General features: G+C 36.0%; 1 protein-coding gene across 1 annotated transcript; it reads right to left on the bottom strand.

The window, feature by feature from the left end:
* Positions 1-6,499: 6,499 nt before the first annotated feature.
* On the bottom strand, positions 6,500-6,958 carry LOC106383662 (zinc finger CCCH domain-containing protein 4-like). Its single transcript, XM_013823735.1, has 2 exons — positions 6,742-6,958; positions 6,500-6,627 (listed from the first exon to the last, which is right to left on the bottom strand). The coding sequence occupies exons 1-2, from the start codon at positions 6,956-6,958 to the stop codon at positions 6,500-6,502; spliced, it is 345 nt and encodes a 114-aa protein (XP_013679189.1).
* Positions 6,959-19,332: the final 12,374 nt, after the last annotated feature.

Here is a 19,332-nt window from a genome sequence, read left to right as displayed (position 1 = left end):
GTGTATTTACTTATATTATATATTTTACATTTTAAGATAGATGTTTAATGCTTAATGAACTTTTTCCATTTTTTAAAAAAATTGTGTATTTACTTATTATTATATATATAATTCATATATTATATATTTGCATTATTTACTTATTATTTATTTTCCGGTATATGTATTTCCATTTCTTGTACTTTTTATTTACTTAATATCTCTATTTTACATTTTAAGATAGATGTTTAAATCTTAATGTACATTTTTCATTTTCTTTAAATTGTATATTTCCATTTGTTATACTTTTTATTTACGTAATATCTATATTTTAAATTTTAAGATATATTTTTAAATCTTAATGTAATTTTCCATTTTTAAATTGCGTATTTACTTATATTATATATTTACTTATTATTTATTTTTCTTTATATTGTGTATTTCTATTTCTTATACTTTCTATTTACTAATAATTTTATATTTTAAGATAGATTTACATTTTAAGATAGATGTTTAAATACTAATGTACTTTTTCCATTTTTTTTAAATTGTGTATTTCCTTTTCTTATACTTTCTATTTGCGTAATATCTATATTTTTTTTATTTTAAGATAGATGTTTAAATATTAATATATTTTTTCCATTGTTTTTAAGTTGTGTATTTCTTTTTCTTATATTTTCTGTTTACTTAATATCTAAATTTTACATTTTAAGATAGATGTTTGATACTTAATGTACTCTTTCCATATTTTAAAAATTGTGCATTTACTTATTATTTTATATATTTATATATTTATAATATTTACTTATTATTTATTTTTCTATATATTCAGTATTTCTGTTTCTTATACTTTATATTTAGTTAATATCTATATTTTATATTTTAAGATAGATGTTTAAATCTTAATGTTTTTTTTTTCCATTTTTAATGTAAAACAGCAATGTTTAATAGAAGAACTTGGACAAATAGTCAAATAGTTATATTTATGTTTTCTTTTTCTTTTTTTTATAAAATGGTAATGTTACATTATGGAGATAAGCCATTTTTTTAGTGAAAAAAGATAATCTTACATATGTTTAATGTAGTTTTTCCATTTTTTTATGTTGTATGTTTACATATTTTTGTTATTTATAAATGTAAAATGGTAATCTTACATATGTTTAATGTAGTATTTCCATTTTTTATGTTGTATGTTTACATATTATTTTTTAAAATAAAAATGTAAAATGGTAATCTTACATATGTTTAATGTAGTATTTCCATTTTTTATGTTGTATGTTTACATATATTTATTATTTTCGAAATTATATATAATGTTTTTTGTTTTTTTTTATAAAACAGTAGTGTTACGTTATGGAGATAAGCCGTCTTTTTTTTTAAGTGAAGAATGGTAATTTTACATATGTTTAATATAGTTTTTCCATTTTTTATGCTGTATGTTTACATATTATTTATAATTTTTGAAAATTAGTAATATTAAAATGTAAAACTATATTTTATGCCACGTGTCATCTTTCGGGAGAAGTTTTTTTGCTGATGTGGACGCTCTATGGAGCCTCAAAAGGTCCATTTTATTAGTAAGTTATTTTTGAAATTATATATAATGTTTTTTGTTTTTTTTATAAAACGGTAATGTTACATTATGGAGATAAGCCGTCTTTTTTTTTAAGTGAAAAATGGTAATTTTACATATGTTTAATGTAGTTTTTCCATTTTTTTATGCTGTATGTTTACATATTATTTATAATTTTCGAAAATTAGTAATATTAAAATATTTTATGCCACGTGTCATCTTTCGGGAGAAGTTTTTTGCTGATGTGGACGCTCTATGGAGCTTCAAAAGGTCTCTTTTATTAGTAAGGATTGCTCTATTTTATTAGTTTAGATTTTTCAGATAGATGTTTAATTTAGTTTTTTTTCATTTTTTAATTATATATTTACGTATTCTAATTTTCTTACTTTTTTATGAGATGATAAATTATGATAGATGTTTAATGTAATATTTCTATTTCTTATATTGTATATTTACTTTTTATTTATTTTCTTTATATTGTATATTTACTTATTATTGTTTAATGTAACATTTCTATTTCTTATATTATATATTTACTTATTATTTATTTTTCTTTATATGTATATTTATTTTTTATTTTTTGTTAATGTCACGTGTCATCTTTTAGAAGAAGTTTTTTCCGCCATGTGGACGCCCTATGGAGCCTAAAAAGTTCCCTTGAGATGATAAATTATGATAGATGTTAATGTAATATTTCTATTTCTTATATTGTATATTTACTTTTAATTTATTTTTCTTCTATTGTATATTTACTTATTATTGTTTAATGTAACATTTCTATTTCTTATATTATATATTTACTTATTATTTATTTTTCTTTATATGTATATTTATATTTTATTTTTTGTTAATGTCACATGTCATCTTTTAGAAGAAGTTTTTTCCGCTGATGTGGACGCCTTACGGAGCCTCAAAAGCTCCATTTTATTAGTATAGATTTTTTCTAACTAAAACTTAAAAGTAGAAGCATTAAATATAAAATATGATAATTACTATATTGTTGTAAAACGAAGGTTTTAGGTCTCAATTTTTTCTATGTTTCATTAATGAATAAGTGTTCCCTTATATAGGGGATTACTAGATAAGTAAAAAGAAAAGTATCCAAAACCTAAACTCATTAGGATTAGGAAAACTAGTAATACATAATAATGGAAAGATAACAATTACAATGAAAAAGGAAAGACGGTTTCCTTTTTCTCCAAGCCGTCTCTCTCTCTCTCTCCTTTTCGTGGCCAACTCTCTCTCTCTCTCTCTCTCTCTAGGGTTGGGCCATCTCTCTCTGTATGGGCCGGTTATAGACCGGATCGGTTATGAACATCCACCAATTGATTTATAACACTCCCCCTTGGATGCCATAACCATTCAGGGATTGTAATGCGCTTCATGTTGCCTCATTAAAACTTTATCAGGAAAACCCAGTGGGACAAAACCATGATGAAGGAAAAAGAGTACAACACGCACTACTCCCCCTGATGTGAACCTCAGTGGAAGTTCTTTAGTCTACGCATCAGATGTGTGACCTGTCCTGAACATGCAGGTGGGGAATCGGCCAGTTTTATTTCTGTACCGTAATTAGACCACTTCGACATCTTAGGTCCTTTCTCATGTCCTTTGGCATCGTGTGTCTTATTGAAATAGATGAGCTGATCAATGTGAACCACATTGTCCTCAAATATTTTGCAAATCATGTATGCATGGATCTTTTGCAAAACGTGTCCATGGTCTAGACGTGATCGTCTACCATCGACTATTCTTATTCTTTGGTCGGACAAACTAAGCATACTCATGGACAATATTCCGAGCATGATACTATGAATTAATGATCTCAGGTTATGAGACTATGATCCGGTGTCTTACTACACGGATGTGTACCACTCGGACGTGTACATTCAATGCCTTTGTCCATTGATCTTTCTATTATCAGCATACTCTTAATTTAATTGATCCATGTTGAGTCATAGACTTCAACTTCATAAGTTCACGGATACTTCCTTTGGCTATTATAATCTGTGATGATGATAAAGTACGGACGGTATGATTTTCTTCTTCTCACTACCATCGACCATACTGATCGATCCATGTTTTGAATTATAGACACTGTTTATACATGTCCACAACTCATTCCATGAGTGTCCAAGATCATGATGTGATCATTGATCATTTCTGCAAGGAGCTTTACAATTTTATCAAAGTATGGCTCATCGGCCAGAATATACTCATGGACTCATACACATGATCATCGATCTCTCTTTTGCATTCGGTGATGCCATATATATATATATATATATATATATATATATGACTCGGACATTGCAGTCCTTTATCCATCTCTTGATGGCATCCCATAACATCTGTTGATGTGGATCATATCACACACTGGCTATACGAGTTTGATTATACATCTATTAGGTCATGGATCTCGATTACACGAGCTGATGGACTACAAATACTTTGGTATCTGATCGAGAAGGATGTATAAAACGTCTCCTCTCATCCTCACGACAATGTCTCGTGGGAGTAACAGCAGTAGCAAACTATTTTGCTATGCCGGATCCTAATCAATGATCTGATGTCGGTCTGGTCAATCCGAAGACATGTTATATGAGATAACAAACCGAGGCAATTTAGATCACTTTCATTTGGGATGATCTTTCTTCTCCACTAGCCCGTACTACGATCTAGTCGGTCCATGCTAGGGTTACATATTAATAGATATTCTATATCAATCAACTAACCTCTTTTGGTTTAGTATAAACACAAGGGATTTCGATTTTATAAATTCTCATATGAACTGAATTGGATTGTTCTTTCACAATTCCTTACTAGTATTACATACTATATGCATACGATATGCAGCTGCTTTGTTTCAGTTCATGAACAACTTAGGAACAATGATGTTCTTTCATCCAGTGATCCCTATGCTGCTTACTACATCTTTATATGTTAATCTATTTCATTCTTTCGACCAGACTTTTATCAATTTCGAAATATGTAGCAGCATCCACCACATAGGAGTTTTATCTCCTTATAATCTGTTTCATAGTCTCTGTGAGTATCCTTGTGTAACAAGCTATGATCTATTGTTGTTAGTAGGAAACATGAACACTCTAGGCCTCGTGATCATGTGTCTTTTCTCACGGTTTCTTTTATCTCACAAGACTCATCTATTCACCGGTTTATCAAATGGCGTTTATGTATATGGCCAATCCGCCCATCTCTTTAGATTGTATAAAATCCCATGTTTATCTTTTAATCTCTATTCTTTTATGAGTACTCTTTCGTGGGTTCTTGATCCTCGTTTATATTTTTATGGTCAAGTGTTATTCTCTTATGTATCTTTATACAATACTCTTTATGTGTGTGTGTGTCGTGTCGACACTTCCATGTGGTTCCATTATGTTCCAGACATGATCTATAGATTTTGAGATCTTATTATCCAGGACCTTTGTTACCTAGTAGCTTGGCGTCCCAAGCTACATGGTTCGGTACCTTAGATGTGTAGCTGCGCAGCCTTTTCTCAATGTCTGGTATGGTTTCCTTTATAACCTCAGATTCTATGCACCATTTTCTTTCCGAGGTTCCTCATCTTTATGGAACACTTGGTCTATCTTGTATAGACTCTATAGCAACTTGATTGTGTCTCTTTCAAGGACATCAGATTTCGTTTGGTGGTAAGCTGGTTTATGACTTAGTCATTCTTTTCTATTTGGGTCAGTGTCTGGCATCCCGATTAGCTAGCCTTTTATAATCTTTCTTTACTTTGGACGTCTACAATTCTAATCCGAGGATCTTTGCCAAGACCATGATGGTTGATACCATTCATTCTTTCTTTGCTCTTTACCAGCTTATAGCTTTCTCCTTATGATGTTGGATAGATGGATTCATTGATCATGCAATCCGTGTACCTGGCCACTATTTGATCACCCATGATTTGGCTCAAGGTCACTTTAGAATTCGTGAAGAAAGTCATACCCTTATCCAACATATATTCCCAAGCCTCTTCTGAGGTTCCATCTTAGACGGCACACATATATTTGTGGTGGTGTATTCAAAGTCTCTTAAGATGGTGTATGTCTGGTTTTATGACCCGTTATTCAATCTGAGATGGGAATATCTATGCTCACTTATATGGCCTGATGTAGTTGAACTTTCATGTAAATCCATAATGTCCCTAAGCTTTTAGGATGGATGTCCGAACCTTATAGGTAATGGACAGTGTGCGGCCAAGCCAGCACTACACGACCAAGCCACGGCCAAGCCATTTATATCATGATCCTAGGCCATAGTAGTACACGAATTTGTAGTATTGATCATGTGTGATCATGGATCACGAGTTTATCATCTCTCCCCCTCATGAACATACTACAATTTTGTGATGCTTAGGACAATAAAGCCTAATGAGTTTCCCTTGTGTACATGTTACACAACGTGAGATCTTATAGGATAACTCTTTGTGCTTTTTCAATATCAATCTTTGCATCAAGTTTAGACTAGGATGGCTAATCCGGTCATGCCATATAGTGTATAATTTCGTGGGACATATATGAGTTTAGTCACCACGGCTCTTGCCTCTTATCATACTGATCTGTAGCATAGTTTTGATCAGTAGAGTACACATGTATAGTCTTGACCACTTTCTTATAAAGTCTTAGGCGATTTTTCTTTCAAAATCTGAAGGAACTTGTTTCCTTTTGTTTTGCCCATTGTTTCTATTTAGAAACCATATTATCACAACACAATGGGTCACATATTATTGGGTGTATATAATGCCTTTTAAGGTAATGCCTTGGCCATAGTTTCTTACTAGGCTACTATACCTGTGCTATAATGCCCTTCAGACAATTCTTTGTATCAATAAAATCATTCACATTATCAAACAAACTCAGGCAAGATATAATAGCAATGAAACCAAAGTAATTCATAAAACAATAAGACAAGATGTCGATTTTATTCTTTGAGACAATCAGAAGTCTCAAAATCCAAGAGGTCGTCCCTTTCAAGGTCGGAATCATCATCAGCATCATACACGGTATCATAAACCATATGGGCTTCTGGGTTCTTGTTCTTAAGGCTCTCTTGATAGAGCTCACATAGATGTTTAGGGGTTCTACAATTCTTTGCCCAATGGTTTTCTATCCCGCATTTGTGACAAGTTGATTTGGTCGAGTAAGACGGTTTGGATATGCCACCTCGACCACGGCCATAATTGCCTCGGCCACAGCTGGAACCACGACCACGGTTATTGTGGTTTCCTTGCCGGCCATAGCTGTCACGGCCACGTCCCTTGAATCTACTTCGACCTTTGCCGTGTGACTTCTTATTATCATGGACGTGGTTGCATTCTTTGGGATCTTTCTTTCCAGCCTCATTGGCTTCTGGTAATGATGATGTTCCGATGGGTCTCATCTCACTGTTTTTCATCAGGAGTTCATTATTAGCCTCGGCCAGGAGCAGGCACGAGATCAGATCAGTGTATGAGGCGAAGCCTCTCTCTCTCTATACTACTGTTGCAGAAACACGTTTGTTGAATGGAACGTGGAAAATGTTTTATCAAGCAACTCTTTCTGGGTTACTTCCTCACCACATAATCTCATCATTGAGACTACCTTAAACAATACTGAATTGTATTCATCTACAAACTTATAGTCCATGAATCTGAGATTCTTCCACTCATGTCTAACCTTTGGTAATAGCACCGTTTTCTGGTGATCATATCTACGCTGTAAAGCAGTCCAAAGGTCTAGTGGATTCTCCAAGTTGAGGTACTGATCTTTTTAGATCCTCAATGAGATGGTGGCGTATAATACTTATAGCCCTGTATCGATTCTTATCAGTCTCATTGTTACCCTCGATGATAGTATCACCGAGTTCCTTTGACCTCAAGTTAATCTTTTTGTCAAGTGCCCATTGAGATTTTCGACATCTTAATCACATTATCATTCGAAATTCAGGGTTTCAATGCCCTTCTTGGTCAATCAATGTTCTAGCAACCCTAACAGCCATTGATCTATCAACTTAACAGGAAAACAATCTAACCAAAACTTAGATTCATATGTTAGGGTTTCTATTATCCTAGATTAGGGTTCTTCAAATTTTAATGGTTCAGATCTTTATCAATCAACCAAATTCGATTCTTTTTTTTAGATTTTGAATTACCTTTATTTTGTAGGGTTGAACCGGACCACCAAGTGAGTTGAATCTCTATCTGGACAGACGCTGGCTCCTTATCGGGTCGCGAGTTGGGAACGGACGCAAGCTGTCTCAGACGGTTGGTCGCGGATGTGTGCTGAGGTAGTCGGATTAGGGTTCCAAAAGTAAAACGGCGACGCGTATTGTAGCTGAGCGTGAGGGCGCGTCTGAGATCGAATTGACGAACCGTTTGCACTGATGGATTCGTCTGGTCAAGGGCTTCAAGATGATATGTGGATCATCATCTGGCTCTTCAGGGTTTGAGAAATCGATCGATTTTAAGTTGCGCCGGATTTATAGTTTATGTGTGACGGATTTTAGGTTAGGGTTAGGGGTCGGCGATTTTCTTTCTCATGGTTTTGGGAGTCTATCATGCTGATAACATGTTGTAAAACAAAGGTTTTAGGTCTGAATCTTTTCTATGTTTCATTAATGAATAAATGTTCCCTTATATAGGGGATTACAAGATAAGTAAAAAGAAAAGTATCCAAAACCTAAACTCATTAGGATTAGGAAAACTACTAATACATAATAATGGAAAGATAACAATTACAAGGAAAAAGGAAAGACGGTTTCCTTTTTCTCCAAGCCGTCTTTCTCTCTCTCCTTGTCGTGGCCAACTCTCTCTCTCTCTATGGTTGGGCCGTCTCTCTCTGTATGGGCCGGTTATAGACCGGATCGGTTATGGACATCCACCAATTGATTTATAACATATATATATATATATATATATAATATTTTAAAAGTAGAAGCATTATACAAAAAGTGCCGAAGCATATAAAAACAACAACAAATATAAAGATCTAAAAGCAGAGTGCTTTATCCAAAATAAAAGAGAGGCAGTCACACCTCAAGAGAGCATGCTACGTTGAAAGGCTTCGAGGAGTCTCAGTCTGGTGCAACGCCTACGGCTGCTTATTTTTGGATTAATTGGTTCACTACGACGGACCAGCACACACTATATAAGACTGATAACGTGATCAGGTGGAAGTCGATGTGGTCGTGGTGCGGCCTGGGCGTTCTAGAGATGGGCGTTCGGGGCCATTTCTCGAGATGGAGTGTTGTGAAGCACTCAACTACCCATAAAAAACTTAGAAGGTCTGCCTCTAAAGCGTATGATACCCAATGATACCCTTGAGAAAGATCGACGGCCATGAACAACAGGTTGTTCCATGTGATCGCGTACTAGCCATGGTACTCCACATTTCACATTAGCGTTTATCCAAGACGAGCTACTATGAATTTAACAAAAGATTGACATGGTTTTTGCCATCCTACGAGAGATGACATACAAGAGATTACCTGCTGCTCCCCATTTTTTTCTATTGAATTTGCTTCCATCCAGGCTTCAACATCTCTCCTTCGCAGCAACCACAAATAAAGCTTATGCGTGGAGGTTGAAACTAAAGGCAGCTAATAAATCAAATTCTCGACAACTATGTCAGTTGTCTCCTTGAATTTACTTCCATCCAGGCTTCAGCATCTATCCTTCGCAGCAACCACAAATAAAGCTTATGCGTGGAGGTTGAAACTAAAGGCAGCTAATAAATCAAATTTTCGACAACTATGTCAGTGAAAGATTTCGTTGATTTTATAGCTCATGATCCTACATGCAATAATTTGTTGATGTTATACAAAAATTAGCTTAGGGCACAACTTTTGTTTGAGTCATAGCTTATGATCTTACATGCAAATTTTTGTTTATTTTATACATTTTGGAGTTCGTTATGTGAGGCTACTTATTCATGCACACAAGATTTTTTCGTAGACGAAATTTGTATTATTATGGCTAAGCCTATTAAACCGAATTACAAAATCAATTTTTGTAATACCGAAGGGAACCGCTGCATGTGTTTTGATAATATTTTGCTACATTGAGTGATTGGAAAGGTCGAATTAATGATAGTGGATTTACATATATTTCACATTTTTGGTTTATGGCAACATATATATATATATCGAAGTGTGATGAGCAAGGTACAAATATATGACATTTAATTCATATTTATCATAGATACAGCGTGACTTTAATAAGGTTTATTAGACCTAAATAAAACTTTTTTTTTGTCAGCAACAAAACAGACTCATATAGACTATGCGAACCATCCTGGTAACTCTGCATCCATATGAACGACAAACGACGGTTGTTTCCTTGCACTGCGTGCTAGACTGTCCGCCTTTGAGTTATGTGTCCGTGGTATATGAATAATCTCTGAGCTGTTGAAACTTCTCTTCAAGAACTTTATGTCTTCCAAATAGCTTGCAAAGGCTGGTCACTCTTCTGGTTCCGAAACCATCTTCACCAATTGAGCACAATCCGTTGCAAAAGTAACACAAGACTGTCGAAGATTCTTCATGCATTCCATTGCCCATATGAGAGCCTCTATCTCTGTGTGTAGTGGCGACCGGCTCGCTCTCGTATTCCTTGCTCCCATTAGTCCATCGTAACCTTCCAGAGTATTGTATCATCCTTGCCCTGAATATTTATCCTCTGTTTTCCAAGATCCGTCCGTAAAACACCATCGACCTGGTATACTCGGTATTGCCAAAGGTACTGGAACTTGGGTGCGGTCCGTACTATGAGTCTGAGAGTTTTGTGCTTCCGCCCAAAGTAACGATTCCGTTTCTGCCAATTTGAGAGTATCTCTTGGATCCATACCTAACTTGCTAAAACTTTATTGTTTCTACCTTTCCATATATACCAGACAATCCAAGCAAAGTAATGATCCTCCATTTCGGGGGACACTCTCCAAAATAAATGATCCATATTGGTAAACAAATATTGAGTGAGGAAAATATCTGGATTCGTTGGAATCCATGAAAGTGCCCAGACCTGAACCGCCGGTGGACATTAAAAAAAAACGTGATTAGTGAACTCCTCGGGGGCTCCACATCGGTCACATACATTGTTTCCTTGCATTCCTCTTGATCTCAAAGTTTTCTTAACCGCTATACACCCAGTTAAAATTTGCCATAAAAAATGTTTCATCTTGGGTGGATAGCGTACTTTCCAACAGAACGCCTTCAACGGTGTTATCAAAGGACCAAACTAGGGTGGCATACTTTCTCTGTCCGGATATACTCGTTCCACTTCATATCCAGATTTAACCGTGTATTTCCCATTGTTTGTAAAATGCCATCCATTTCGGTCTTCTAGGTGAAATCTGCTTATAGGAATACTTTCAATAATTTTCACATCTTGCGGATCCACCAGAGTCTGAATAACCTGTAGATTCCATGACCGTGATGTTCCATCGATAAGAGTATCCGCTGTTAGTTTCGGGTAAAGATTGTGTTGATTTTTATTTGCTGGTCTCGGACGAGTGGATGGAAGCCAAGGGTCATTCCATACTGAGATAGATGATCATGTTCCCACCCTTTTGATTAGTCCTTTGCTAACCAGAGATCTAGCAGAGACAATACTATGCCAGCCATAAGATGACGAGTATGATCTAATGAGTTCCAAGGGTGAAGTATTCCTGAAATATCTCCCTTTGAAAACACGAGAAAAAAGCGTGTTAGGTTTGTCCATTAATCTCCAAAACTATTTCCCAAGCATAGCTGTATTAAAGTCAGTAAGATCCTTAAATCCCAAACCTCCATCATCCTTAGGACTACAGAGTTTGTCCCATGATTTCCAATGCATACCTCTCTTATTACCCCCTGGACTCCACCAGAATTGTGCCACAGCACTCACTAACTTCTTCATTACCGTTTTCGGGATTCGAAAGCATGACATCACATTGTTTGGCAGAGTTGTAACCACAAATTTTATAATCACCTCCTTACCTCCTCTGGTGAAAAACTTAAAAGTCCATCCATTTACTCTGCTATTTAACCGATCCTGAACAAATCCAAAAACTTGCACCTTTGAACCCCCCAGATTTTCCGGGATTCCCAAGTATGACTCCATTCCTCCTAAGTTGTGTATACCTAAGATATCTCGTAATTCCTGTCGTGTATCTTCTTCGATCTTGTGTCCAAATTGAATCGATGATTTGTCAAAATTTATTTGTTGTCCTAAAACCCCTTCATATTCCTTAAGGATCCTAAGAATTGTCTGACATTCTTCCTTCTGAGCTTTGCAAAAGAAAAGACTATCATCTGCAAAGAGTAAATGGGAAATTGGAGGGCAAGCCCTAGCAACCTTTAGACCCGTTAGTTTCTTATTTCTTTCTGCCTTTTTAATATTCACGACCAAAGCTTCCGTGCACATAATAAACAAATAAAGAGATAGAGGATCCCCTTGTCGTAATCTCATGTGTGGTATTATATGTCTTTTTGGTTGCCCATTTAATAAAACCTTATATTGAACCAAGGAAATGCATTCCATCATTAATTGGATCCAATGCTGATCGAAGCCCATTTTTGTTAGTAGTTCCTGGATGAAGACCCATTCAACTCTGTCATAAGCTTTGCTCATGTCCGTTTTTAATGCCAAAAATTTATCCTGACACGATTTGTTAGTCCGCAGACCATGGAACATCTCCTGAGCTATAAGTATATTATCCGATATTAAACGTCCAGGTACAAAAGCCGATTGCGTCTCCGAGATCAGTGATGGAAGACAGACCTTTAATCTTTGACATAATACCTTATATATAATCTTGTATCCTACATTACATAAGCTGATAACACCTATATAAAACTCACTTCTCCCATTCTCAATATCCATTAAAAATCAAATTGTTTTACTTTACAAATTATATTAGATTTAGGGAATAAAAAATTAAATAAAATAAAAATAAATATTCAATATAAAATCTATAAAATCTACTGTTTAATAAAATTTATATTTTAAACTCAATAAAACAAATTTCTATGAGTGTAAATATATAACTTTTTATATGATATCTAACATATATGAAAATTCAAACAACACAAATAAAATTTGATTATCTTATATAAAATACATAATCTTAAAATGTCACCAATACTGTTTTTACAAACAACACAAATAATATTAGATGTCCTTTTTTTTCAACTATTACTGAGATTTTATTTTATTTTTCATTATTTTAAAATTTGTAAAATGAAACCATTAGTTCGACATCAAAATAGTCTAAAATGCATATAAGATGAAACCAAACAAATAATAATATTTTTGGTTTATCACCAGAAAAAGGAAAAACTTCACTTATTTTACTGAACAAAACAAAACAAATATGGATTTAGAGTGGTATTTATATTTTAGGAAACTAAAACCCCAAAAAACCCGTAAGACGAACTGATATCCAGATTAAACAGAATTAATGTCTTCTTATTTTAAAAAATAAAATTAATAATCTCACTCCACGCAATGCCTATTTGTACTATAGAATCAATCGAACCAATCTCTTTAATATAATATCCAGTTATTTAATATTGGTATCTTTTACTGTTTCAGATTAGACAACAATGTAAAAAGGGAGAGAAAAGCTGCAGGCTTCACAATAGTTAACAATACAAATCAAATGAAATTAAAAAATGTTAAAGTCTACTTTAATGTGTAAACTAATAGACGAAAACATCACTGAAAGTTAAGAAAAAAAGTTAGCAAGTCAGCATCAGCATAAGTAGATTAATGATTATATATACTATAGAGAGAGATGGCTGTTCATACTTCATTCAGATCTAAGATCAATTGAATTGTTTTTATAAGAAGTTGCTCATTTTTCTATAGGTAAGTCAAAATTATAAGAAGAGAACGAAGAAGAAGCTCATCTCTCTCGACATAGAGAATAGAATCCATGGCTTCTTGGCGATTCTCTGTTACCTCCCCCACCCTCCTCCTCCTCTTCTCTCTGGTATGTACATATGCTTATACATCTCTCTATATGTGTATGATATAAGGCGTGGGTTGAAAGCATTATTTCTGGGCTGTTTCTTCAACCGACTACAAAGTATATAATACGATGATTAACCCGGAACTCTTAGAGTGGGGTTCTTAACAGAAGTTAAGAAACTGTTTCTTAACTTTTAACTAAAAAAATTAAGAATCGGTTCTTAATTAAGGATTTTAAGAACCGGTTCTTAATTAAGGATTTTAAGAACCGGTTCTTAACTTTTTTAGTTAAAAATTAAGAAACAGTTTCTTAACTTCCGCTAAGAACCCCATCCTAAGAACTCCGGGTTAATCATGCTCTAAGTGCTACTATAAGCATCATGGCTGTTATATTGTTTTAAGAATAAAATCCTCTCTTAGTTCAAAAAAGGAATAAAATCTTCTTTTAGTTCTGGGAAACATTTTATTAGAATTTTTGTAAATTGCAATTCAAAAATTGAGTATTATTAAGTTACAAAAAAAAAATTTGAGTATTATTTTGAAGTTTTCGTCTCTAAATATCTTGGATTGGTTATGTTTTAGCTGGTCGTGGAGGCACATACTTCAAGAAAGCTGATATCAAACAAGGAACAAGAAGACCAAAATACTAGTCATTTGCTCAAAGATGGTGAATTCGAGGATCCTTCAATGTACATGTTTTTAAACTTCAATGATCTTAAACTAGGAGCCAAATTGCTTGCTTACTTCAACAAAAACGAACTTCGAACACTTCCTCCACTTCTGACAAGAAGCTGATCTCATTCCTTTCATTAAGTCGAAGCTTGACTTCCTTCTCAATCACTTCTCTATCTCCAAAGACTCTCCTCAAGGGAAAGCCATGAAGAAGACCTTGGTACGTTGTAACTACAAGGAAATTGAAGGAGAGTACAAGTTTTGTGGGACTTCGTTGGAGTCAATGCTTGATCTTGCAAAGAAAACAATAGCGTCTAATGCTGATATCAAGGTCATGACGACTAAAGTAATTGCCCAAAACACAACAAGCTACGCTTTACATAACTATACGTTCGTCGAGACTTCAAAGGAGCTTGTTGGGATTAAAATGTTGGGATGTCATAGATGTGAAAATGAAGCAATAAGGAACAAGATGGTGGGTTAAGGTCTCAAAACAATGGAGATACCACTGCAAGGGACAAACATGTATGGTTGGTTAAGGTCTCAAGACAATGGAGATGCTACTACAAGGGACAAGCATGCATGGTGGGTTAAGGTCTCAAAACAATGGATTATTAGTTTATCATATTTCATCTACCATTTACCATACTTGTAATCACTATATATATATATGGGATGTTCCCATAAGCAAATTAACTAAGTGAATAAGATTCTTCTTCTTAACTGTATCTCTCTCTTTACTTTCTAGATTAAACCTCTCTCTCTCTTGTTCTTCATTATGTTCTTCAATTTCTAACATGGTATCAGAGCGTCAAAGCTCTTGAACACCAAACTGCTTCCGCAAATCTACTCTATTCACCTTACTCTTTCACTTGTTTGGTTTACTTTCTTCAGAATCTCTTTCGTTTTCTTTTACCCAGTGGGTAATAGAAACTTATCTTGGCTTCCTTTGTTTTCTCCCTTGTCTAGCCTCAGAAATTCAAATTTCTTTTTGGCGGATTTTTTTTTACCCGCTGGACAATAGCAAGCAAAGATGGAGCAACACCAACTAGTGAGGATTCCAGTCACCCTGAAGGGTCCTAACTACATTACCTGGTCGAGATTGACCAGGACAGCTCTTGGAGGAAGAGGTCTATGGGAGCACATCACCACAAGTGAGGCCCCAAGACAAATCACCCAAGGAGAAGATGGCAAGGAGGTTGTAGTGGTAGATGAAGTCAAATGGGGTCAGGAGGATCTCATGGTGCTGTCTATCTTGCAAGGCTCACTTGATACTCCTATCATGGAGTCTTACCACACTGTGAGACTGCAAAGAAGCTATGGGATACCTTATAAAAGGTATATGGCAACACTTCAAACCTCACCAGAATATTTGAGGTTAAGAGGGCAATCAACAACTTGCAGCAAGAGGAGATGGGCTTCACCAAACACCTTGTAAAGTACAGCCAGCTGTGGTCTGAACTTGAGATGCTGAGACCAAGTACCACTGATCCTAGTACACTAGAAGAGAGGCGTGAGTAAGACAAGGTCTTTGGATTGCTTCTCACACTCAGCCCAAGCTTCAATGATGTACTTAAACACATATTGAGAGCTAAAGAGTTTCCAAGCTATGATGATGTGTGTCCTCAACTTTGGAAGGAGCTAGGCTCAGATGGTCTCTTTGGTGGAAAAGAGGAGCTGTCTATGACAAACAAAGCTGAGAAGATGGAGAGTGCTTCAGGCAACAAAGCACACTTCAAATCAAGAAGAGGAGGAGACAAGTCTGTGACTTGTGAGCACTGCAAGAATCTAGGCCACTCCAAAATCAATTGTTGGATCCTCCATCCTCACCTCAGACCTGCTTCAACCAACAGATACAACCAGGCCAAAGCACATGAAGCAAGAGCTCATGAAACCACAGTATCAGGCTCCATGCACATAGGAGAAGATGGAAGAGCTATGATCTCAACCACCCACACTGGTGGATTCACATCCCACGCCATGTCTCAGCCATCCCCTGATGATGCCTTCATCCGCAAGTCAGACATTGAAGCCCTTATCAAGGCTATCAATGTAAACTCTGGTAACATCAGTGTCAATGCTTTAAATTCTATTCACAGTGCTTCACATACTACTAGACCTTTGATCATTGATTCTGGAGCTTCTCATCATATGATTAGGGATGCTAGACTGATTAGTGATGTTAAACCTGCTCTAGGGAGTGTAGTGATTGCTAATGGTGATAGAATTCCAATTGAAGGAGTAGGAAACTTGAAACTGTTTGATAAGGAGTTTCAAGCTTTTTATATGCCTACTTTCACATCCAACTTATTATCTGTCAAGAGAGCAACCAATCATTTAAATTGCAATGTTATTTTCAGTCCTAATGATGTGTGCTTTCAGGATATTAAGACCAGGAAGATGCTGGGAAAGGGTGTGAGCAAGGGAGAGCTTTACTTGCTTGAAAACACCAAGCTTTCAGATTTATCTTGTGCTTTCAATTCTGCTTCTGTGTTAGCTAGTGATGTTTTATGGCATGCTAGATTAGGTCATCCTCATTCTCGTGCATTAGGATTGATGTTACCTAATCTATCTTTAAAGAATGGAAGTTGTGAGGCTTGTATTCTTGGTAAACATCAGAGATCTGTTTTCCCTAATTCTAAGACTATTTATGAAAATTGCTTTGATCTTGTGCACTCTGATGTTTGGACATCACCTTGTATGTCTAGGGAGAACCATAAATATTTTGTTACATTCATAGATGAAAAATCAAAATATACATGGATCACCTTGATTCAAACTAAAGATAGAGTTTTAGAAGCTTTTATTAACTTTCAAAACTATGTATCTAACCATTTCAATTTCAAGATCAAAATTTTTAGGTCTGATAATGGCGGGGAATACACAAGCACTGCTTTCAAACATCACTTAGCAAAACATGGCATAATCCATCAAACAAGTTGCCCATACACACCACAACAGAATGGAGTTGCTGAAAGGAAGAATCGCCATCTTATGGAGGTTGCAAGGAGCATGATGTTCCATACCAATGTTCCAAAGAGGTTATGGGGAGATGCTGTGGTCTCAGCATGTTATTTGATCAACAGGATCCCCACCAAAGTCCTCCAAGATATCTCTCCCTTTCAGGTATTAAACAAAATAAAACCTCCAATTGATCACTTGCGTGTTTTTGGGTGTGTGTGCTATGTCTTGATACCAGGGGAACAGAGAAACAAGCTTGAAGCCAAGAGTGCCAAAGGCATGTTCATAGGATATACTCATGCGCAGAAGGGGTACAAGTGCTACATACCTGAATCAAGAAGAGTTATGGTCTCAAGGGATGTTAAGTTTGTGGAATCAAAGGGATACTATGATTAGAAGAGTTGGGACAGCCTTCAGGATCTCTCAAAAGGATCTTCAGATAGGGCAAACAACTTGAGAATCATTCTGGAAAACCTAGGCATCAGTCAGCCTCAAACAAGTGGCGTACCGAGCACTTCACCTATACCTCCAGTTGTGGATGAAGCTGCATCAGTTGAAGAAGCAGTCCATCCTGATCATGAGGGGGGAAATCAACCTATTTGCAAATCCATAAAGAAACTATCCATGAAGAAGCTATCATCCATGAAGAAGCTATCCATGACGAAGCCATCCACGAGAAAGCTATCCAAGAAGAAGCTATCCAAGAAGAAGTTGTTAATGATCAAGATGGAATGCAACAAGAAGTTCAACCATTAAGGAGGAGTACAAGGGTGAAGAAACCATCTCAGTGGATCGACACCAAAGTATACTTCAACAACAATGCAGTAGCTCATCCTATCCAAGCAACATGTTCTTTTGCGAGACTATCTGAAGAGCATGTAGTCTTCATCAGCAACCTGGATCAAGAGTATATACCAAAGACTTATGAAGAAGCCATGGAGCATGAAGAGTGGAGAGATTCAGTTGGGGATGAAGTTGGTACCATGATCAAGAATGATACTTGGTATGAAACTGAGCTCCCCAAAGGAAAGAAAGCTGTTACAAGCCGTCTACTCTTCACCATCAAGTACCTTGCCAATGGGAAACCAGAAAGAAAGAAAACAAGGCTAGTTGCAAGAGGGTACACCCAAGTCTATGGAGAAGACTATCTGGATACATTTGCACCAGTAGCTAAACTCCACACCATAAGGATTCTACTCTCATTGGCAGTGAACTTGGAATGGGATTTATGGCAGATGGATGTCAAGAATTCTTTTCTTCAAGGAGAGCTGGAGGATGAGGTTTACATGAGGCCACCTCCAGGTATGGAAGACATGGTCAAGCCAGGGAATGTCCTAAGGTTGAAGAAAGCAATCTATGGATTAAAACAGTCACCAAAGGCTTGGTACCACAAACTGAGTACAACTCTCAATGGAAGAGGGTTTGTAAAATCAGAAGCTGATCATACACTCTTCACACTCACAAGCAAGCAAGGAATTGTGGTGATTCTTATTTATATAGATGATATTATCATCACAGGAAGTGACAAGGAAGGTATTATCTCAACCAAAGTATTTCTTAAGTCTACTTTTGATATTAAAGATTTTGGTGAGCTAAAGTACTTTCTAGGGATAGAAATATGCCGCTCTAAAGAGGGGCTTTTCTTATCTCAAAGGAAGTACACACTTGATCTTTTGAATGAGGCAGGAAAGCTTGGAGCGAGAGTAGCCAAGACTCCACTAGAAGATGGGTATAAGGTGTTGCGTGAGGGGGAGATTGAAGATAAGCCTTATGCTGACGTTAAACACTATAGAAGAATGGTAGGAAAGCTGATATATCTCACCATCACCAGGCCTGATGTATGCTTTGCAGTTAACCAAGTAAGCCAGAATATGCAAGCTCCCAAGATACACCATTGGAACATGGTTGAAAGGATCCTAAGATACCTAAGAGAGGCACCAGGGCAAGGAGTGTAGATGGGATGCAACAAAAATACAGAGATAGTTGGGTATTGTGATGCTGATTGGGCAGGAGACAGAGTGGATAGGAGATCCACTACCGGTTATTGTACATTTATTGGAGGCAATCTTGTCACTTGGAAGAGCAAGAAACAGAAGATAGTGTCATGCTCAAGTGCTGAAGCTGAATATAGGGCAATGAGGAAGCTCACTAGTGAGTTGATTTGGATCAGAAACCTACTTTAAGACTTGGGTAT

This window comes from Brassica napus, chromosome C7 (assembly GCF_020379485.1).
Source record: "Brassica napus cultivar Da-Ae chromosome C7, Da-Ae, whole genome shotgun sequence".
Classification (NCBI taxonomy): domain Eukaryota; kingdom Viridiplantae; phylum Streptophyta; class Magnoliopsida; order Brassicales; family Brassicaceae; genus Brassica; species Brassica napus.
Note: the sequence above shows the minus strand (reverse complement) of the source record. Positions and strands in the feature narration are given on the sequence as shown.